At 45.6% G+C, this 16,635-nt stretch overlaps 1 protein-coding gene across 1 annotated transcript in view; it reads right to left on the bottom strand.

Moving 5' to 3' along the window:
* The window catches only part of LOC119396510 (neurofilament heavy polypeptide), an 84,638-nt gene that overhangs the window by 44,625 nt on the left and 23,378 nt on the right, over positions 1–16,635 (bottom strand). Inside the window, exon 2 of the mRNA XM_049416604.1 lies at positions 3,411–3,501. Within this exon, the coding sequence (XP_049272561.1) occupies positions 3,411–3,501 (91 nt within the window). The remainder of the gene's footprint in view (positions 1–3,410; positions 3,502–16,635) is intronic.

The following is a 16,635-nucleotide window of genomic DNA, read 5'->3' on the forward strand; positions in this document are numbered from 1 at the left end:
GCCATGAAGGTCCTGTCACTTTCATGCTGCACTGCAGCCTGGAATCTCACATGCTTGGTTTCCAGTGCTCGGTCTACAGCCCGCCGGATTGCTTAAAGCTGGGCACAGCAGGTATAAAAAAAAATGTAGGTCAGAAACTAGCTTTCAAAAGTCACTCTCCCCACATCTTGTGACAGACGAGATAGGGCTCGAATGACAGCTGCTCTATTATGACTTGCATTACGTGCACTTGCTTTCTATCACGGAATGAACGTTACATTATATATAAAAAAATAAAGCTTGTGTTACGAAAGGTAGATATGTCACATTAATTAATTCCTCTCTTCCGCAGCACAAGGTATGTAACATTCATAGCAGTTTAACTTCAAGGCCTCACATGATGTTAGTTCTGTAGATATGCTGTGCTTTTATGAACTGTGTTTAGAGAAATAAAAAGTTACGTGTAGATTGCCAGTAGTAATGCGGCCAATGTCTACTACGGCTTTTACCCTCATTCTTACATACAGCTGTTTGAGATTTCATTATTAGTGTAGAAATTAACATTTTTGGCCTACCATAATGAAGCAACAGCCATGCTCGCATTTTCTTGATGTGTCGCTGGTAATAAAGAAGTTAGTTTTTTTTTACAGGTATGCTTTCTTGAATCTACCCTGTGCCGTCATCGTCATCGTCGTTGTTGTAGTAGTAGTAGTAGTAGTAGTAGTAGTAGTAGTAGTAGTAGTAGTAGTAGTAGTAGTAGTAGTAGTAGTAGTAGTAGTAGTAGTAGTAGTAGTAGTAGTAGTAGTAGTAGTAGTAGTAGTAGTAGTAGTAGTAGTAGTAGTAGTAGTAGTAAGTAGTAGTAGTAAGTAGTAGTAGTAGTAGTAGTAGTAGTAGTAGTAGTAGTAGTAGTAGTAGTAGTAGTAGTAGTAATCTCACATGCCACATGTTCAGAGGGGGGAGCGAATAGAAAAATAAATAAAACGAAATTATGATGATGATGATGCTCACAATTTTTAAGTGCGCGTACTTCAAATCTTGCAGCGGATTCAAATCTTCAAATCTAGCATATGACATCACGTGATCTCGCTAGCCAATCACATGCACTTGTGTGCTTACAGACTCGCTGTCTGACGGATTTCAGGCCATAAATCTGGTTGAATTTTTTTTTCTCAGTGATAGTTGGCCTACCCCTTCCACTCCACAAACACACACACAAACACACACAAGAGAAAAATGCTTCCGGTCTGTTGCTATAACTCGAACAGTGCACTCGCTCCTCCTACGAAAGTCCTATTGTGCTCCAGCATGGCCTTTCCTTCCATGACAAGTGAAACTCGTCTGCGACTGCCGAGGCGTGACGCTAGAGAATTTCTCAGCCGAAGGAATGTGGTGCATGTCGCACAGCCTTCATAAGGAAAGGAAGCACACGTACACAGAAGAAAACCGAAGAAAAGAAACAGCAATCGAAAGAAAAATAACACGAGAACAAATACCAAGCTGACGTGTGTGCATGGACTGGAGCAGCAACTGTATTCCTAGTAAGAGTTTTGAGAAGGTACGCAAAGGTCAGTGGTTGACATTTAAACGTGACGTTATACAAAGGAGTTGGCTTGTGTAAAATTGTCGCTTTTTGTCTGTTTCCTTTTTTTTTCTATCTCACTTCTGTAGGCTATGAAATGCACGGCTAGTACTTCAGGGCTAAGCTTGGGATACACAATTCTATTTGTAAATGTTCTTTGGCAATGGTTGGTTGCCTTTTCCAATAATATGTCCAATGCCATAATTGGCCCGAGCAAATGATTTTTTTGCTACACCCTCTTTTAAATTATACAAAATAGTATCATGCTTTGACAAGGCAACTCACTCCTCACAAAAAGAAAAGGGGGGGAAAAAGCTTTTAAAGGCTAAAGCCACAGTAGAAACCTCAACTATCATGACAAGATAGCAAGAGCATATAAATCAAACCTGAGGCTGACATTATTGGAGGCAAAAAGTAATTTTGTTTAGCTTGCAGTTTACTACAAATAATAAAGGAAATAAAATGTTGTAACAAAATATTCCTTTTGTGTTCTCCACAATTTACTCTAACAAGAAAAGTTTATTTAGAGGAAATATCAGCAAAATGGACTCTGCAGTTAGGCGATGGCAAATGCCAGCATTTTGTACACAATACAACATTTAGTGCGTCGAACTGTTGTTACTACAGCTAGCTTGCTTAGTTGACAGAGCACTTTACACCGAAAAGTACAATCTAGTGCTGTGGCGTCAATATGTGTTAGCGTATGTAGAGTTCCAAAGTACAAACAACGTGCTAATCGAGGTGATATTTGTTGCAGACAATATATATTAAGCTGTAGTTAAAACAATGCTGAAACATAGTAAGAGCACTTGTTAGCAGTAGCATACTTTGTATTCTATCAAAGCATCTACAGCTTAGCACATTCACCAAAAAAAATGTACAATGGAATCTTGTTGATATATGATTCTGCACAGGGGCGGATCCAGGTGCCAACTTTGGGGGGGGGGGCGGTTCCTTCATCTGAGCGGGGGGGGGGGGGGGGTTAGGGTAGGGAGGAAGAGAGACAGGCACTGCAGGCAGGCGGGGGGGAGGACTGACACATGCTTTGGGGGGGGCGATCGCCCCTACCGCCCCCCCTCTGGATCCACCACTGATTCTGCATAATACGTTCTTCTTTAATCCCAGACAACGTCCCTTGGAAACACAATCACGTTTTTGCCTGAAATTAGATAATATGGCCGCGAAAGTGGATTTTGACCAATATATCTAGAAATACTACATTTATTATTCGGCATACAAGCTCAAACCGCGTTCCAACAAACCACGATCTGCACGTTGCAGAGCCGCTGAGGTTGCAGCAGTGATGGTCTTGCGGCGAAAAGATCACTGCCAAGCGCGACCGCTGCGTCCAGTGATGCAAAGAAGAAAGTGCTGCGCAAACTGACCAGCTACTTCAATGTTGCTCAATAAAAACGAGCTGCTGACGGACTATCCATATTTTCCTCCTTTTTTCAACCTCTTTGGTTAATACGACTTTTGCACAATACATTTCATTTTCCGGTTCCCGTGAAAAACGTATCAACAAGATTCCACTGTATTACGTCCTGAGGTTTTATGCGCGTAAACGAAACGATTATGAGGCACATGGTAGTAGGGGCTCCAGACTACTTTCAACCACCTGGGGTTCTTTAGCACACACATAAATCTAAGTACATCGGTGTTTTCACATTTCACAACCACTGAAATAGGGCTAACGTGGACACCAACAGAACCCACACCGTTGTGCTTAGCAGCACGAAACCTTAGCCACTAGCTGGAATGATGGTGCACTCTTCAAAGCAAACAGTGGCATTCTTTCTACGCACTGAAGACTTCCTAAATGTGAACTGAGAAGAAATGCGAGACGACTCACAAGTTGCATCTGGTGGCTTCACGACAACATTTCCTGCTGGTTCTGTATGGCCTGGCTGCCACGCAAAGCTCCTCTTGTACTCAGCGTGCAACTGGAATTACAGAGACAGGAGAGGAAAAGTATATAATTGCCAAGTAGCAGCAGTGAATTAAAATTTCTCCAAGCAGTAGCTGCCCAAAATTGAGTTTATCATCACTTACTTAAACACGTTAAATGACCATCAACAAGGCTTGTTACAACTCTTGAAAAAAAAAAATGGATCATTTATGACAGGTAAACGTTTCAGTTGAGCTGTAGTACAGTTTGCATACACGTGGCGTGGAACGTCTATCGCTTCTATGTACACAAAAACCTTTTTAGTGTGATTACGTGCAGATCACCCATCAAGATAGGAAGAGATAGCCATGTCCGACTTTCATAAAATGCGTGGAATCTTTATCCTAGCATTTAGTACGGAAGGCACAGCATGTTACACAATACTCCTTATGGGGCCCTTGAGGCAAATTAATATAAATGAATAAATTAGAAACTACAAGATAACTGAAAGACCTCGACAGTGTGCGAGACGTCATCTAAAGCTGTATATGTTTATATCCAATTATGACACTGACGAGAATAATTTCTCAGCATGTTCATATTGCCTGCAGCTTGCTTGAATTCCTGTTGTAAAGCATTATCGAGTTGTTGGTTACATGTGGTGACAACATGAGTGTATGAATGCCACCTCAGTTATTTATTAAGTCAATAAAGTGATGCAGTTTGCTATATGTTCATCTGCTCGTAAACCTGTCCGAGAATTGCAGATATCGGTTCTGAAGTGTAGCTTATACTATGAAAAGATAATAAAAAATGCAATTATTGCATACAGGCCTTAGAATATATGCTCTATGATATTGCTCACTGCAATGTCGACTAAACTAAATTGTTAACACAAGCTTCCTTTTCGCTGCAAGTGCGTTGTCTGTACAGCCATGTTTCTGCACGACATACATCATTTAGTTGGAAACGGCTACTGTTTCTATTTCCTGTGAGCATAATTTTCGTATACCATAAAGTTCATGTCATGGAGGACACTATAAAGGTGGCGAAGACTGCTTCACATTCCATCAATCCACACAGATAGATTTTACATATAGTATAAACGGTACACTGTCTGAGTGTATGAGCAGTATGCAACAACTGGTAGAAAACACAAGTGCTATGGTTTCTTCCGTTAAATGTAATCATGCAAAACAATTTAGTTAGAGAATATTTCCCTTCACATATTATCCACGAAGTTTTTATCAACAGCAGTTGACAGCTTAATTATTAAGAAGGTTGATTAAAAATTAAGGCAATGCCTATATGTGTGTTGAATCAATTGCCATAAAACAAAAACTAAGAGTGCTTACTAAATCTGACAAGTGAACATAACTGCTATCCAAGCAATGACCACAGGCTCCGTTCTAATGCAATATAGTGCACGAAAGACTAAGTTTCAATTTCACGCATTAAAAAACACAATTACAAAGAAGCAAGCACGTGAAAACATGTTATTTAATGTTGCGCAGGAATGTCTGCGTGGACATACACAAATGGGTCATAAATTATTTGTAACTCGGCTGTAGCAGCCATGTCTCCTTGGTTGCACAAGTTTAAAACACACAGCAATTCACAAAACAGCAACGTTACTAATGTTTCACTGATTGTGTGCAGGTATATGGCCACACAGTGTGAACAGAAAACCATTTATCATCACTAGCACATGATCCTCAATGAGCAGTAAATAAGTATTAACTACAACTTTGTAAATGTTTCATTAAGACTATAGTGAGACGTAGAACATGTCAATTCACACGAATTATGAAAATTATTATTATACGTGCTACCATGCAAGGCAATGCTAACTGTATGGACGTGTTGTGCACAGCAACACATGCTTTGCCACGCTATTTCTTTTTACGGGCATTGTAGCCTACTGATCGTACACACCAGAAATAATGTACTATATTTTTATAACACTTTCCGTTAGACATGACGCCTCCTGCAATTTTTTTCATCCGATAATCCTTTTTTTTTTTTTCATCCGATAGCACGTACGGGCGCGCACACGTGCTCAAAGTGCGCGAACTTGCCCATCTTAGCGATAAAATCAAGCCTGCGTGATTCCATGGTAAAGGGTTCACAGTTCCACAATTGTTATTTTTTAGGTACGCTGCAATGCGCATTCCATGCATACAATGCAATGCCTCGCATTACGCAACGAGGGCGTTTTCACGGCGAAATTTTCATTCATTGCATTCACTAGAAATCGATTACAGCACGCCCCTAAAAACAGCAACGTAGCACGTCTAGCCGCGCTTAAGTGGCTGCCGTTTGCCTTGGCCTACTCTCCGACAGGGAAACGCTCCGAGACCGGACGTAATTAATGCACAGACGTGTCTACTACTCACTCAGCGGCTCATCAGAAAACAAGGCCGCAAGATCCGTAGAGGCGCCGGAGGGAAAAAAACTCGCTTTCGGTCCCAGAAACGACACCTAAACTAGCGTATTCCACTGCTTCAGGGCACGAGGAGGAGCTAGCTGCGAACCGGATTAAACGTCCGAGCGAAGACCAAAACAGAACCATGCGAAAGGTAAACACGGTAAGACAAGGAACCCGGCATCGCGATCGTTTTAACTTCGGTGCTCGCTCGTAACGGTAGTTGGTGCGCTTTCACGTTACCATGTTGACGACGAAACACCGGCGAGGGCCAAGCGAGAGGTAGAATCTTTTCACGAGACGGCCGTGGCGGCCGACATGTTACGAAACGGAGCGGATACCCCCTCCGCTAACGCATGTTTCCTCCCTCGCGTTCCCTCGATCGCCGTCGTCCTTCGCTGCCGTGGAAACGGCCCTTCCAGGGCAAAAAGAAAAAGAAACATTGCGCGCTCGGATCGTTGGCGCTACGTCTCACCGGGTGCTGCTGTTGACGACGCGATGACGACGACAGGTCCAGCGCTCCCGACGACGACGCCGAATACGAGGCGATTTTCTTCGGGGCCCGAGAGAGACTTATTTCGAGCAAAAAAGCAAGAAAACATGCGTCCCATATGGAGACCCCGACGGCGGCAAGGGGTACGTCGGTCGACCCTCCCGACCCTCCCTCCGAAGCGCGGCCGGCGCGGCGCCGCCGTTAGTTCAGCCTTTAGCTAACAGATAGCGCCACAGATCAAGCCGCGTCCCGTTGGGGTTTTTGGGCGGTTCTTTTGAACGCTTCCCATCGACAGCGTTGCGAATAAACCTGTACGGGAGGCTGCTCGAACTCTGAAGTGCAGAAATAGCTCACTCGGAGACCGCTTTCGACACGAAGGAAATGTTTTTCCTACGCAGAGAAACCCATGCCGTATCCACTGCCCAACTCTAACGAGTCGCTGCGCGTGCGTCAGCAGCGAGGTGGAATCTGTCCAAGCAGCCGGACTCGGCGTTTTGTACTCGACGTTTCGCTATGTTTGTTGCTTATTTTTCCTTCGGTGCTCTGACGGCGGTAACTGGGCTTTCTTTAGTTGAAATGTTCTTTCGTTTTCTTCTTTCAACACTGCGTTCGTTTGCACTAACGGAGATGCAGTCGAGCCCACAAAACAGTGACACTGTAATGAAATGTACATTGCACGTGCGTCGGAATATTGCAAGGTCTATTTCTTGTTGGGAAAAATGTCTGGTGCGACACACGCAAGCGTCCCTCGTAGAGGTGAAAATGATACTGTGCTCACTCCATTCATTTGAGTAATTGTTTCGTGCTCGTTTGATTTTATTCCTTAGCTATTGTGAATAAATGCAAATTAAAAAGCAAGCGATCATTGGAATAGTCGGCAGAAGGGTACGATACGGGAAGTTGAAACGTCCCGTTTTGAGAAAGGAAATTTAAGAAGAATATTAGAAATTCTTTAGATGTCAAAGAAAGGACAAACCGTACGAAGGGATCGACGGAAGAGAGGTTATGTACCCCGCTTATTTACGTCGATAAAGTACTAACGGAGACTTTGGCAGGGGCGTAGCCAGAAATTTTTTTCGGGGGGGGGGGGGGGGTTCAACCATACTTTATGTATGTTCGTGCGTGCGTTTCTATGAGTGCGTGTATCAGGGGCGTAGCCAGAAATATTTTTCGGGGGGGTTCAACTATACTTTATGTATGTTCGTGCGTGTGTTTGTATGTGTGCGTGCCTATATACGCAAGCAAAATTGAAAAATTTCGGGGGGGGGGGGGGTTGAACCCCCCCAACCCCCCCCCCTTGGCTACGCCCCTGGCGTGTATTTATACGCAAGCAAAACTGAAAAATTTCTGGGGGGGGGGGGGGGGGGGTTTGAACCCCCCAACCCCCCCTTGGCTACGTCCCTGGACTTTGGTATGGGTCATACAGAACGATAGGCTGGCAAATAAAGAGAGTTCACCATATGCTGTGTCCAGGTATATGTTAACAATTTCAGCTACCACAACGGTTAAATCATGATCATAGGCGTTAGTCGTCAGGATGGAGACGAGTCACTAGGCGTCAACGTGGGTGCATCCAGGTCAAACGGTGCTATAGCTGCCAAACACCAATAGACATTGTACAATCTCTCATATATCAATTCACTAAACAATCAACTACTTATGTGAAGATACGTTTCACTTTCGTGTTATACCGATTCCTATGACGAAGATCAGCCGTCTTTTTTTTTTTTTTTGCGTTTCTTGCAGATAATTTTGTTGCTGTATTTGGTGATGGTACAATATTGTATTTCTGCAACTAAGATGCCATAGTCGCCGAGATACCAGATTAACCGAAAGTTTTGAGGGAATAAGTGAGCGAGCGTTGCCTACAAACTGAGTTGGATAAAAACGATAAGAAAAAGAAAACTTAAAGAGTGCCATAAACTAAAGACGCGCACGTGTATTTAGCAGCTTAGCCCTAAACAAGGCTGACGCGATCGATATACTTCCAGACGACCGGCTCCTCTTTCCAAACCGTGCTCTTTCCTGTTTGGTGTTACGCCCGAGCGCAGACTTGCCCCTTCTATCATTGTTTTGCTTAGTTTGCTTGGTTTATGGTGCGGTGATCAGCATTAATTCGCTAAGAGGCCCCGCGCTTACTAATAGATACACCGGCTGCATTCCGCCCTCAGCAGCGCGGGAATACTTATGTTCTGACTGCTGCATACGATCGCCCTGTTCTTGATCTGAGCTACAGCAAAGTAACTCAGTTCAGGTTAGTTCTGCTTTATAGACCTGTGCTTGGATGGATCGGAGCAGGTCCGTAGGCAGGAATTTTCTTGGGGGGGGGGGGGGGGGGCACTTGCTGAAAACCTTGTCTATTTGAGAAAAACACCTATTCATTATTTAGTTTTGGTAAAAACACCTACATAACCAAAATTTCGGAGGACCCCCCCCCCTGGCTACAAGCCTGGATCGGAGTCCTAGACGTTTCGAACGAACGGTGTGCGCACATCGTTTGCGAGATCGATTGCTTGTATTTCTTGTATCGCGTCGCACTTAATTCTTTTCGAGTACGTTTACACCTACTTGATACAAAGAGAGTTAACGGACTCCATTCATGGAGAGTATAGAGAGACTATTGCAAATGATGCACATATAGAATTTGTTACTATACTGCTCAAAAGGCCGTGAAGTTGACTTATTTCCTCTTGAACTGTACGGGCATGTTGAATGCAGATTCGAGCGCAGCTCCTGCGCCTGTACCCTCTCGTTGTTGGCGTCGCGGTTTCTGGGTCGGTTGGTAAACTTGTACCCACCCGCAACCTATATACGATTACATATGCTCCGAACACTAGAGCAACGGGTATATAAAACCTCTGTGTGGTGCAATGCCTGTATAATCCGACAATACATTTAGCCTGTCAATACAGCCGCTCGGCATAGGTGGTCGCCATGTTTGAGTACTGGAGTGCATCAGGGGTGTAGTAGAAACCCAATGGGAAAAAGGCGCGGGCAGCGGTGTGCGCTTATTCGAACGCACCCAAATGAGATGCGTTGGACTAGCCTGTAATGCACAGCACCGACTCTTAACGGAATAGCGTGTTGTATTCAACGAATTATTTTATTCACTTGAGTTTCTTTTGATTCATCCATTCGATGTGTGCCACTGTATGCGTACCGCTTCATACAGGGTGTTTCAGATAAAAACACCAAGTATTAAAAAACGCCAGGCCTGCGCGGAAAGCGCAGCACAGTCACAGCGAAAGCTCGAAGAGCGGCATTTCTAGAGCCCGTTATAAACTCTCTTGTGACTACTAATACAACTACACTAGCAACGTACCCACCCACAAACGATAATTTTTCTGAAGTTGGAAGCACCCACCACGACATTACTCGTCATTCTGCGGAGAAGCGAGGTACCATCTTTAAGGCATTATGTGCAGTTTCTTGACGGGACGACTGATGACGATGAAGAATTATGACTGAGTCTTTTGTAATGGATTGGGAGCTTTAAATGACCAACTAGTTACGTACTTCGCATTGTGTGACGCCCGGTCGTTATTTCATTCTCCCACCACACTTTATAACATACGCTAACGTGAGAAAGAGATAGAGAAGGGGAATTAACTTTACCCTGAGGAAATGGATCATGGGAGCCTTATGGGCTTCCTTGGCAACCAACAGAACTGCACTTGCGCGGAACCCACTACACTATAAATCATAATTTTTGTGAAGGAAGGAAGCAGCCACTACGCAATTTTTCGTCATTCTGCGCAGAACCGTAGTATCTGCTACACACCTGTGAGGCATTATGCGCACTTTGTTGATGCTGTGGCTAATGAAGATGAAGTATTATGGCAGAGCTCTTTGCAATGGGTTGGAAGCATTCAACAACTCACTCGTTGCGCAATTCGCATTGTGTGACGCCTGGTTACAGAATTCACATTGTGTGACACTTGGGTGTTATTTTACTCTTCTACCACACTACATTACATGTGGTAATGTGGTTCCTTCCCGACCGGCATGGCTCAGAGGTTGAATACTGGGCTCCCACGCAGAGGGCCCAGGTTCGAACCTCGTTCCATCCTGGAATTTTTTTCTTATTTCGTTTTTTTTTCTTATTTCGAGCGATAGTGGTTACGGACACCGGCGGCGGCGGCGGCGGACATCTAAGGCGCCAAAAACGGCCGGTGAAATGATCTCATAACAGCTTTCGCTGTAAAAAATTAAGCATATGCGCTAGGCGTCTCCAACTAGCGCAGTGTTGTTCTGAGCCATATAGAGCACGTCAGAATACTCTTTCCAATCCGCAAAGCTCGGTAATTAACAAAGTTTGATTAATGAACGTTTTAAATAGTGACTCTAGAGAAAAATCTTCAATACAAAGTTGTAGCGCTTGTTCAGAAGCATCGAATTTTTCAATATATGGTAAGATAACTACCCTGCCTAATTTTTTTTCCGGCCTTTCTTTAAGCGCGCGAAGTTTATAGAAATACCACTTGACTGCCGCCTAGCGTGCGACGCTCTTAGGTGCCCTCAAATGTAAGTTGAACGAATTATCAAAGGCTGCTTCGCGCATGGTCATCGATGGAACAGGCTATCGACGACTGCGATGGACGTTAAGCGACAAAAGGAGCATACCGTTTCAACAACAACAAAAAATTCTTCAACGAAAAAGCGGCAGCCACGAAGCAAATGCCACATGAGACCGTAGGCAGCGTTTGATGCAGCGTAGGCATTTTCTCTTTTCTCTTCGCACCAATGAAGAAAAACATCTGAAGGGGCGAGGGTGAAAGCGTTATGAAGGACCGAGATAAAAGATTCACTCACACGTGGCGGAGCTCTATCGTATATTTTTTTTTTAGACGGCACGCTCTTACCATCATTCAGCGTCCATCGCAGTTACCGATATAGCCTGCTCAATCGACCTTCGTGCGCGGAGCAGCCTCTGATAATTCCATCGACTTACATTTGAGGGCACTAAAGCGCCTCGCGTTAGGCGGCAGTCACGTGGTATTTTTTTTTAAGTTCGCACGCTTTAAAGAAAGGCCGGAAAAGAATTAAGCAGGGCAGTTATCTTACCATAGATTTGAAAAATCGATGTTTCTAAAAGCGCTACAACTTTCGCATTGAAGATTTTTCTCTGAGTTATTATTTAAAAAGTTCATTAAGCAATCTTTGTTAATTACCGAGCTTTGCGGATTGGAAAAAAAATATTCTTTCGTGCTCTATATAGCTATATACTGCACTAATTGGAGATGCGTAGCACCTATGCTTAATTTTTAATACTTGTTGCTTTTTACCTGAAACACCCTGCATATATGTAAAATTTTCATTTGCCATTGTGGCACAAGGGATGCAGAATCATCAGATGTATTTAGATGCATGTGGCGTACTCATCTCTGAGCATACATTTTTCATCGCCATTGGTTGCTCAAACGACACCATACATCACTTAATTTTCGTATTAGTGACATCGCTGTGCATGCGTTTCACACTGTGTATCTGCCCGATTTGGTGTTTGCGATTTAACATGGAAGTGTTATACGCCGGGCTTCACCAAGGATTAATTGGCACCATTTCCGCCACGGATATGACGTCAATGAAGGAGTACACATTGTTTCAGAAAGCAGACAATTTACAGTACTCGGTGCTCTACTCTGGAATAACTGTACGCAGCTGTTCCTATGCGTGGTATACTGTGCTTCAGAAAAAGAAAGTTAAACGATGCACAGTACTAAATGCTCTACAATGGGAGAGCGGTAAACTATCCCTAGCGAAGATCACGGAGCTATCTCTGATTTGAGAACCTTGAGAACTAGCTCTCTGTTTAGAAAAAAGTTCAACTACTTTGGTCACTAAGTACTCTCCCAAGGAAGTGCAATAGGTTGTACCCATGGCGGAAAAAAAAAAAGCTAGGAGGGAGCGACACCTGACAATCTTTAAGCCCAGCCATAAAAAAATGAAACAGGAGCATGCTGGGAATTCTACCAAGGGCATGGGACACGAGGGTGGAGCGGCGATCGGAAGTGGTTGGCTTGTGGACGCTAGGTGCGCGCGCTCGTCAAATTTTATTTTTTTTCCCATGAGCCTGGCAAAAGATAAAACGAAACAGGAGCATGATGGGAATTGTGACACGAACACGAGGAGGTAGCGGCTTCAGCGGAGATTGGCTTGTGGACGCTAGGCGCACTCCCTCCTATTTAAAAATTTTTTGTTCCTAACAAGAAATTAAATCGAGCGCAGGCATTGACTCCCAGATTACTGCAGATGGGTTCGTATCCCAGCCCGGCTTTATTACATAAAATTTATCCCGACATTTATCCCAATAGCTCCTGCAGGCACTGCAACGAATTCGCTAGCCTAGACCACATGCTCTGGCGTTGCCCCTCATTACGGGGCACGGACCAATTCAATGAAGAGAAGTGGCTATCCGCTATCAAGAGCCCCGATGTCGGGGCTCAACTATGGGGCTGTCCAGAGGGCCCACGATGCGGCGGTTGGGCTTGGCCTGACTGTCCCAACGTGGGAGCAGCCCGCTGCGCGTTGAGTCGTGCACCTCAGGACTTACAATAAAGTTTCGCATCCATCCTCCATGGCTGTACCTATCCTGTTGCCACACAGAGGCGTGAACATGTTTAGAACACACGATGAACGGTTTAGAGTACACCACTTCTATTCGACAATGGGATAGCAGTATGCCGTCCCGGTATCTGAACTGGAGATCCCTGATGAAGACGTTCCAACGTTGCCTCTTTGGCGACAGAGTTTCGTGCGCATCAGCTTCCAGATGCCACTCTACTCACCCTTCAGAAACGTAATAGTAAAATGACTCATTTCGCTAGCACGTTGTATGAATTACTGCACGGTTTCGTTTTTATCAAGATATCTCAGAAGCGTTTTGACCACCGCGTATGACTTTTACCATGAGGTTTCGTAATATTCCAGACAGATGGAAAATAAATCTATCTCCGCACTGCGAATGCTTCAGGATACGAGGAGCCTTCATGAGCTAGACATTTTATATGCCTGTCAAGCGATTCTGTGGTGCGTCAAAGACTAAATAAAAAATTACACCAATTACATCAGGGGGCCATGAGGCGATGCGAAGCAGCGTTTCGGCATGTCGAGCCCGCGTTTCATCCGTAGCAGTTTCCCGCCGACGTTGGCGTTTGCGCTGGGCTTCCCTAGCCCGGAGCTCGGGATCCGCTTGCCGACGTTTACGTTGCGCTTCGTCGCGTCGAGCCTTCCGCTGCTCCGCGATCTCGGCAGGCGTTAAGGTATTACTGCCACTGGCACCGACGTTGACGGTGGAACTCATGACACCGGCGCAGTGACTGAGCGTGTGTACGAGCTAACGCGAACCTTTTACCTAAACGAGGAGGGGAAATGGAGAGGGGGAGAAGGGAGTGGAGAGGAGGTGTGTGGCGAGGGTTTGCGCATGCGCAGTAAGGGTGGTCACGCCGCGCACCGGATTGAACTCCGCCCTAAGCTGCTCCGCATCTAGTAACAACATATAAAGTATATCGTATTACACTCTGCAATTTATGCTCTTGCATATCGCAATAACCAAAGATAGTAATTATCTGGCTATGCCGTTGACTAAACCACTAGTGTCGCGAAGTTTTCGTTCTTTTTTTTTTTTTTTTGTCAATCATGGTCTCTGTAAATAGAATAAACAATTCCGCTCCCCTTGTGATCGTTCTTGTGAAAAATATAGCTTCCGTGTCCTAGTTACCCAACGCCAGACTGATTGTTTATTGGAGTGTCGTAAGGCGGCGTACTGCTGTTTCTATCTCCGCCGCCTTTCTATATTATGCTTACGCTTCTCTCCTCGACTCGGTCGTCATTTCCTTACAAGTTGTCTTTCACTGCAGACTGACATCGGCTTCAACGAATAGTAACATTTAGTTCTTGCTTGAAAGTAACGCTGTCACAGAGGCGTAGCCAGAAACCTTTTTCGGGGGGGGGGGGGGGGGGGTTCAACCATCTGTTTTGTATGTTCGTGCGTGCGTTTGTATGTGTGCGTGTATATATGCACATGCAAAATCGAAAAATTTCGGGGGTGGGGGTGGGGTTGAACCCCCCTGGCTACGCCCCTGCGCTGTATAGAATACCATGTTAAGCTATTAGATTATTTATAGCTTTATACCGATTAGATTGATTGATAATAATTATGTTACAATCAGCTAGCAGAAATTACTTTAGCAGAATAGACAGTCGGTATCAATGAACACTAAAGAGTATAGCGCAAAAAAACGACGAACACCATAGCTAGTGCCACCCCGTTGTCTGCTTCCTTTTTCTCTATTAGTCGTGTTTTTGCGCTATACTTTTTACCCGGCAAAAAAGATGGCGACATGCCTTCGCAAGGCGCTCACTCACTCACTCACTCACTCACTCACTCACATGCTCACTCACTCACTCCTTCGCTCACTCACTCACTCACTCACTCGCTCACTCACTCACTTCACTCACTCATCACTAGGCTCACTCACTCACTCACCACTGCTCACTCACTCACTCGCTCGCTCACTCACTCACTCACTCACTCACTCACTCACTCGCTCACTCACTCACTCGCTCGCTCACTCACTCACTCACTCACTCACTCGCTCGCTCACTCACTCACTCACTCACTCACTCACTCACTCACTCGCTCACTCACTCACTCGCGCTCACTCACTCACTCACTCACTCACTCACTCGCTCGCTCGCTCACTCACTCGCTCGCTCACTCACTCATCACTCGCTCACTCACTCACTCACTCACTCACTCAACTCGCTCGCTCGCTCACTCACTCACTCATCACTCGCTCACCTCGCTCACTCACTCGCTCGTCACTCACTCGCTCACTCACTCGCTCACTCACTCACTCACTCACTCGCTCACTCACTCACTCACTCACTCGCTCACTCACTCGCTCACTCGCTCACTCACTCACTCACTCATCGCTCACTCACTCCTCACTCGCTCACTCACTCACTCACTCACTCGCTCACTCACTCACTCGCTCACTCACTCGCTCACTCACTCACTCATCACTCCTCGCTCACTCACTCACTCACTCACTCGCTCACTCACTCACTCACTCGCTCACTCACTCGCTCACTCACTCACTCACTCACTCACTCATACTCGCTCACTCACTCGCTCACTCACTCGCTCACTCGCTCACTCACTCGCTCACTCACTCGCTCACTCGCTCACTCACTCACTCGCTCACTCACTCACTCGCTCACTCACTCACTCACGCTCGCTCGCTCACTCACTCACTCACTCACTCGCCACTCACTCACTCACTCACTCACTCGCTCACTCACTCACTCACTCACTCACTCACTCACTCGCTCACTCACTCGCTCACTCACTCACTCGCTCACTCGCTCACTCACTCACTCACTCAAGCTCGCTCGCTCGCTCACTCACTCACTCACTCACTCACTCACTCACTCACTCACTCACTCACTCACTCACTCACTCACTCACTCACTCACTCACTCACTCACTCACTCACTCACTCACTCACTCACTCACTCACTCACTCACTCACTCACTCACTCACTCACTCACTCACTCACTCACTCACTCACTCACTCACTCACTCACTCACTCACTCACTCACTCACTCACTCACTCACTCACTCGCTCACTCACTCACTCACTCACTCACTCACTCACTCACTCACGCGCACGCACGCAGACACGTTCCCCGCTTCTTTTCAATTCATTAGATTTGGCTTCGTTTCAATACTCGCGAGCTATGCAGGCAGAGCAGCCTCTGCAGGAAGAAAACGTCGACAAAGGGAGCGCGTAATTAATGCATAGCGGGGACGCTCCATCGTCGCTTCATTTCTCATAGCCCTCAGCATTATATCTACATACCATGAGCGTCTCAAGCACACCAAGTCCTTTTCATGGATGCACTCCAGGCGTCCTCTCGTTGGACGCGGTGCCCCGTCAGCGCTCTGCTTGACACATTCAATAGCATGGCGCTGATACACTCGCACCAGCGCGAAATGAATGAACAATAACGAAGCGCAGTCATATGTGGGACGCGGACAATGAGACGATCTGCAAGACAAAGGCAGAATCAGGGCACGTTTGAAAGGAACGTCGCTAACAAACCGAGTCAGCGACTTCGCTGCTGGCCCGGCTTACCCGATGCTTTAGTGAATATGAATAATTGTTGGGTTTTTGCGCCCCAAAACCACTATATGGTTATGAGGGACGCCGAAGTGGAGGGATCCGGAAATTCTGACCACCTGGGGTTCTTCGACGTGCACTT

Source organism: Rhipicephalus sanguineus, chromosome 6, assembly GCF_013339695.2.
Source record: "Rhipicephalus sanguineus isolate Rsan-2018 chromosome 6, BIME_Rsan_1.4, whole genome shotgun sequence".
NCBI classification, from domain to species: Eukaryota; Metazoa; Arthropoda; class Arachnida; order Ixodida; family Ixodidae; genus Rhipicephalus; species Rhipicephalus sanguineus.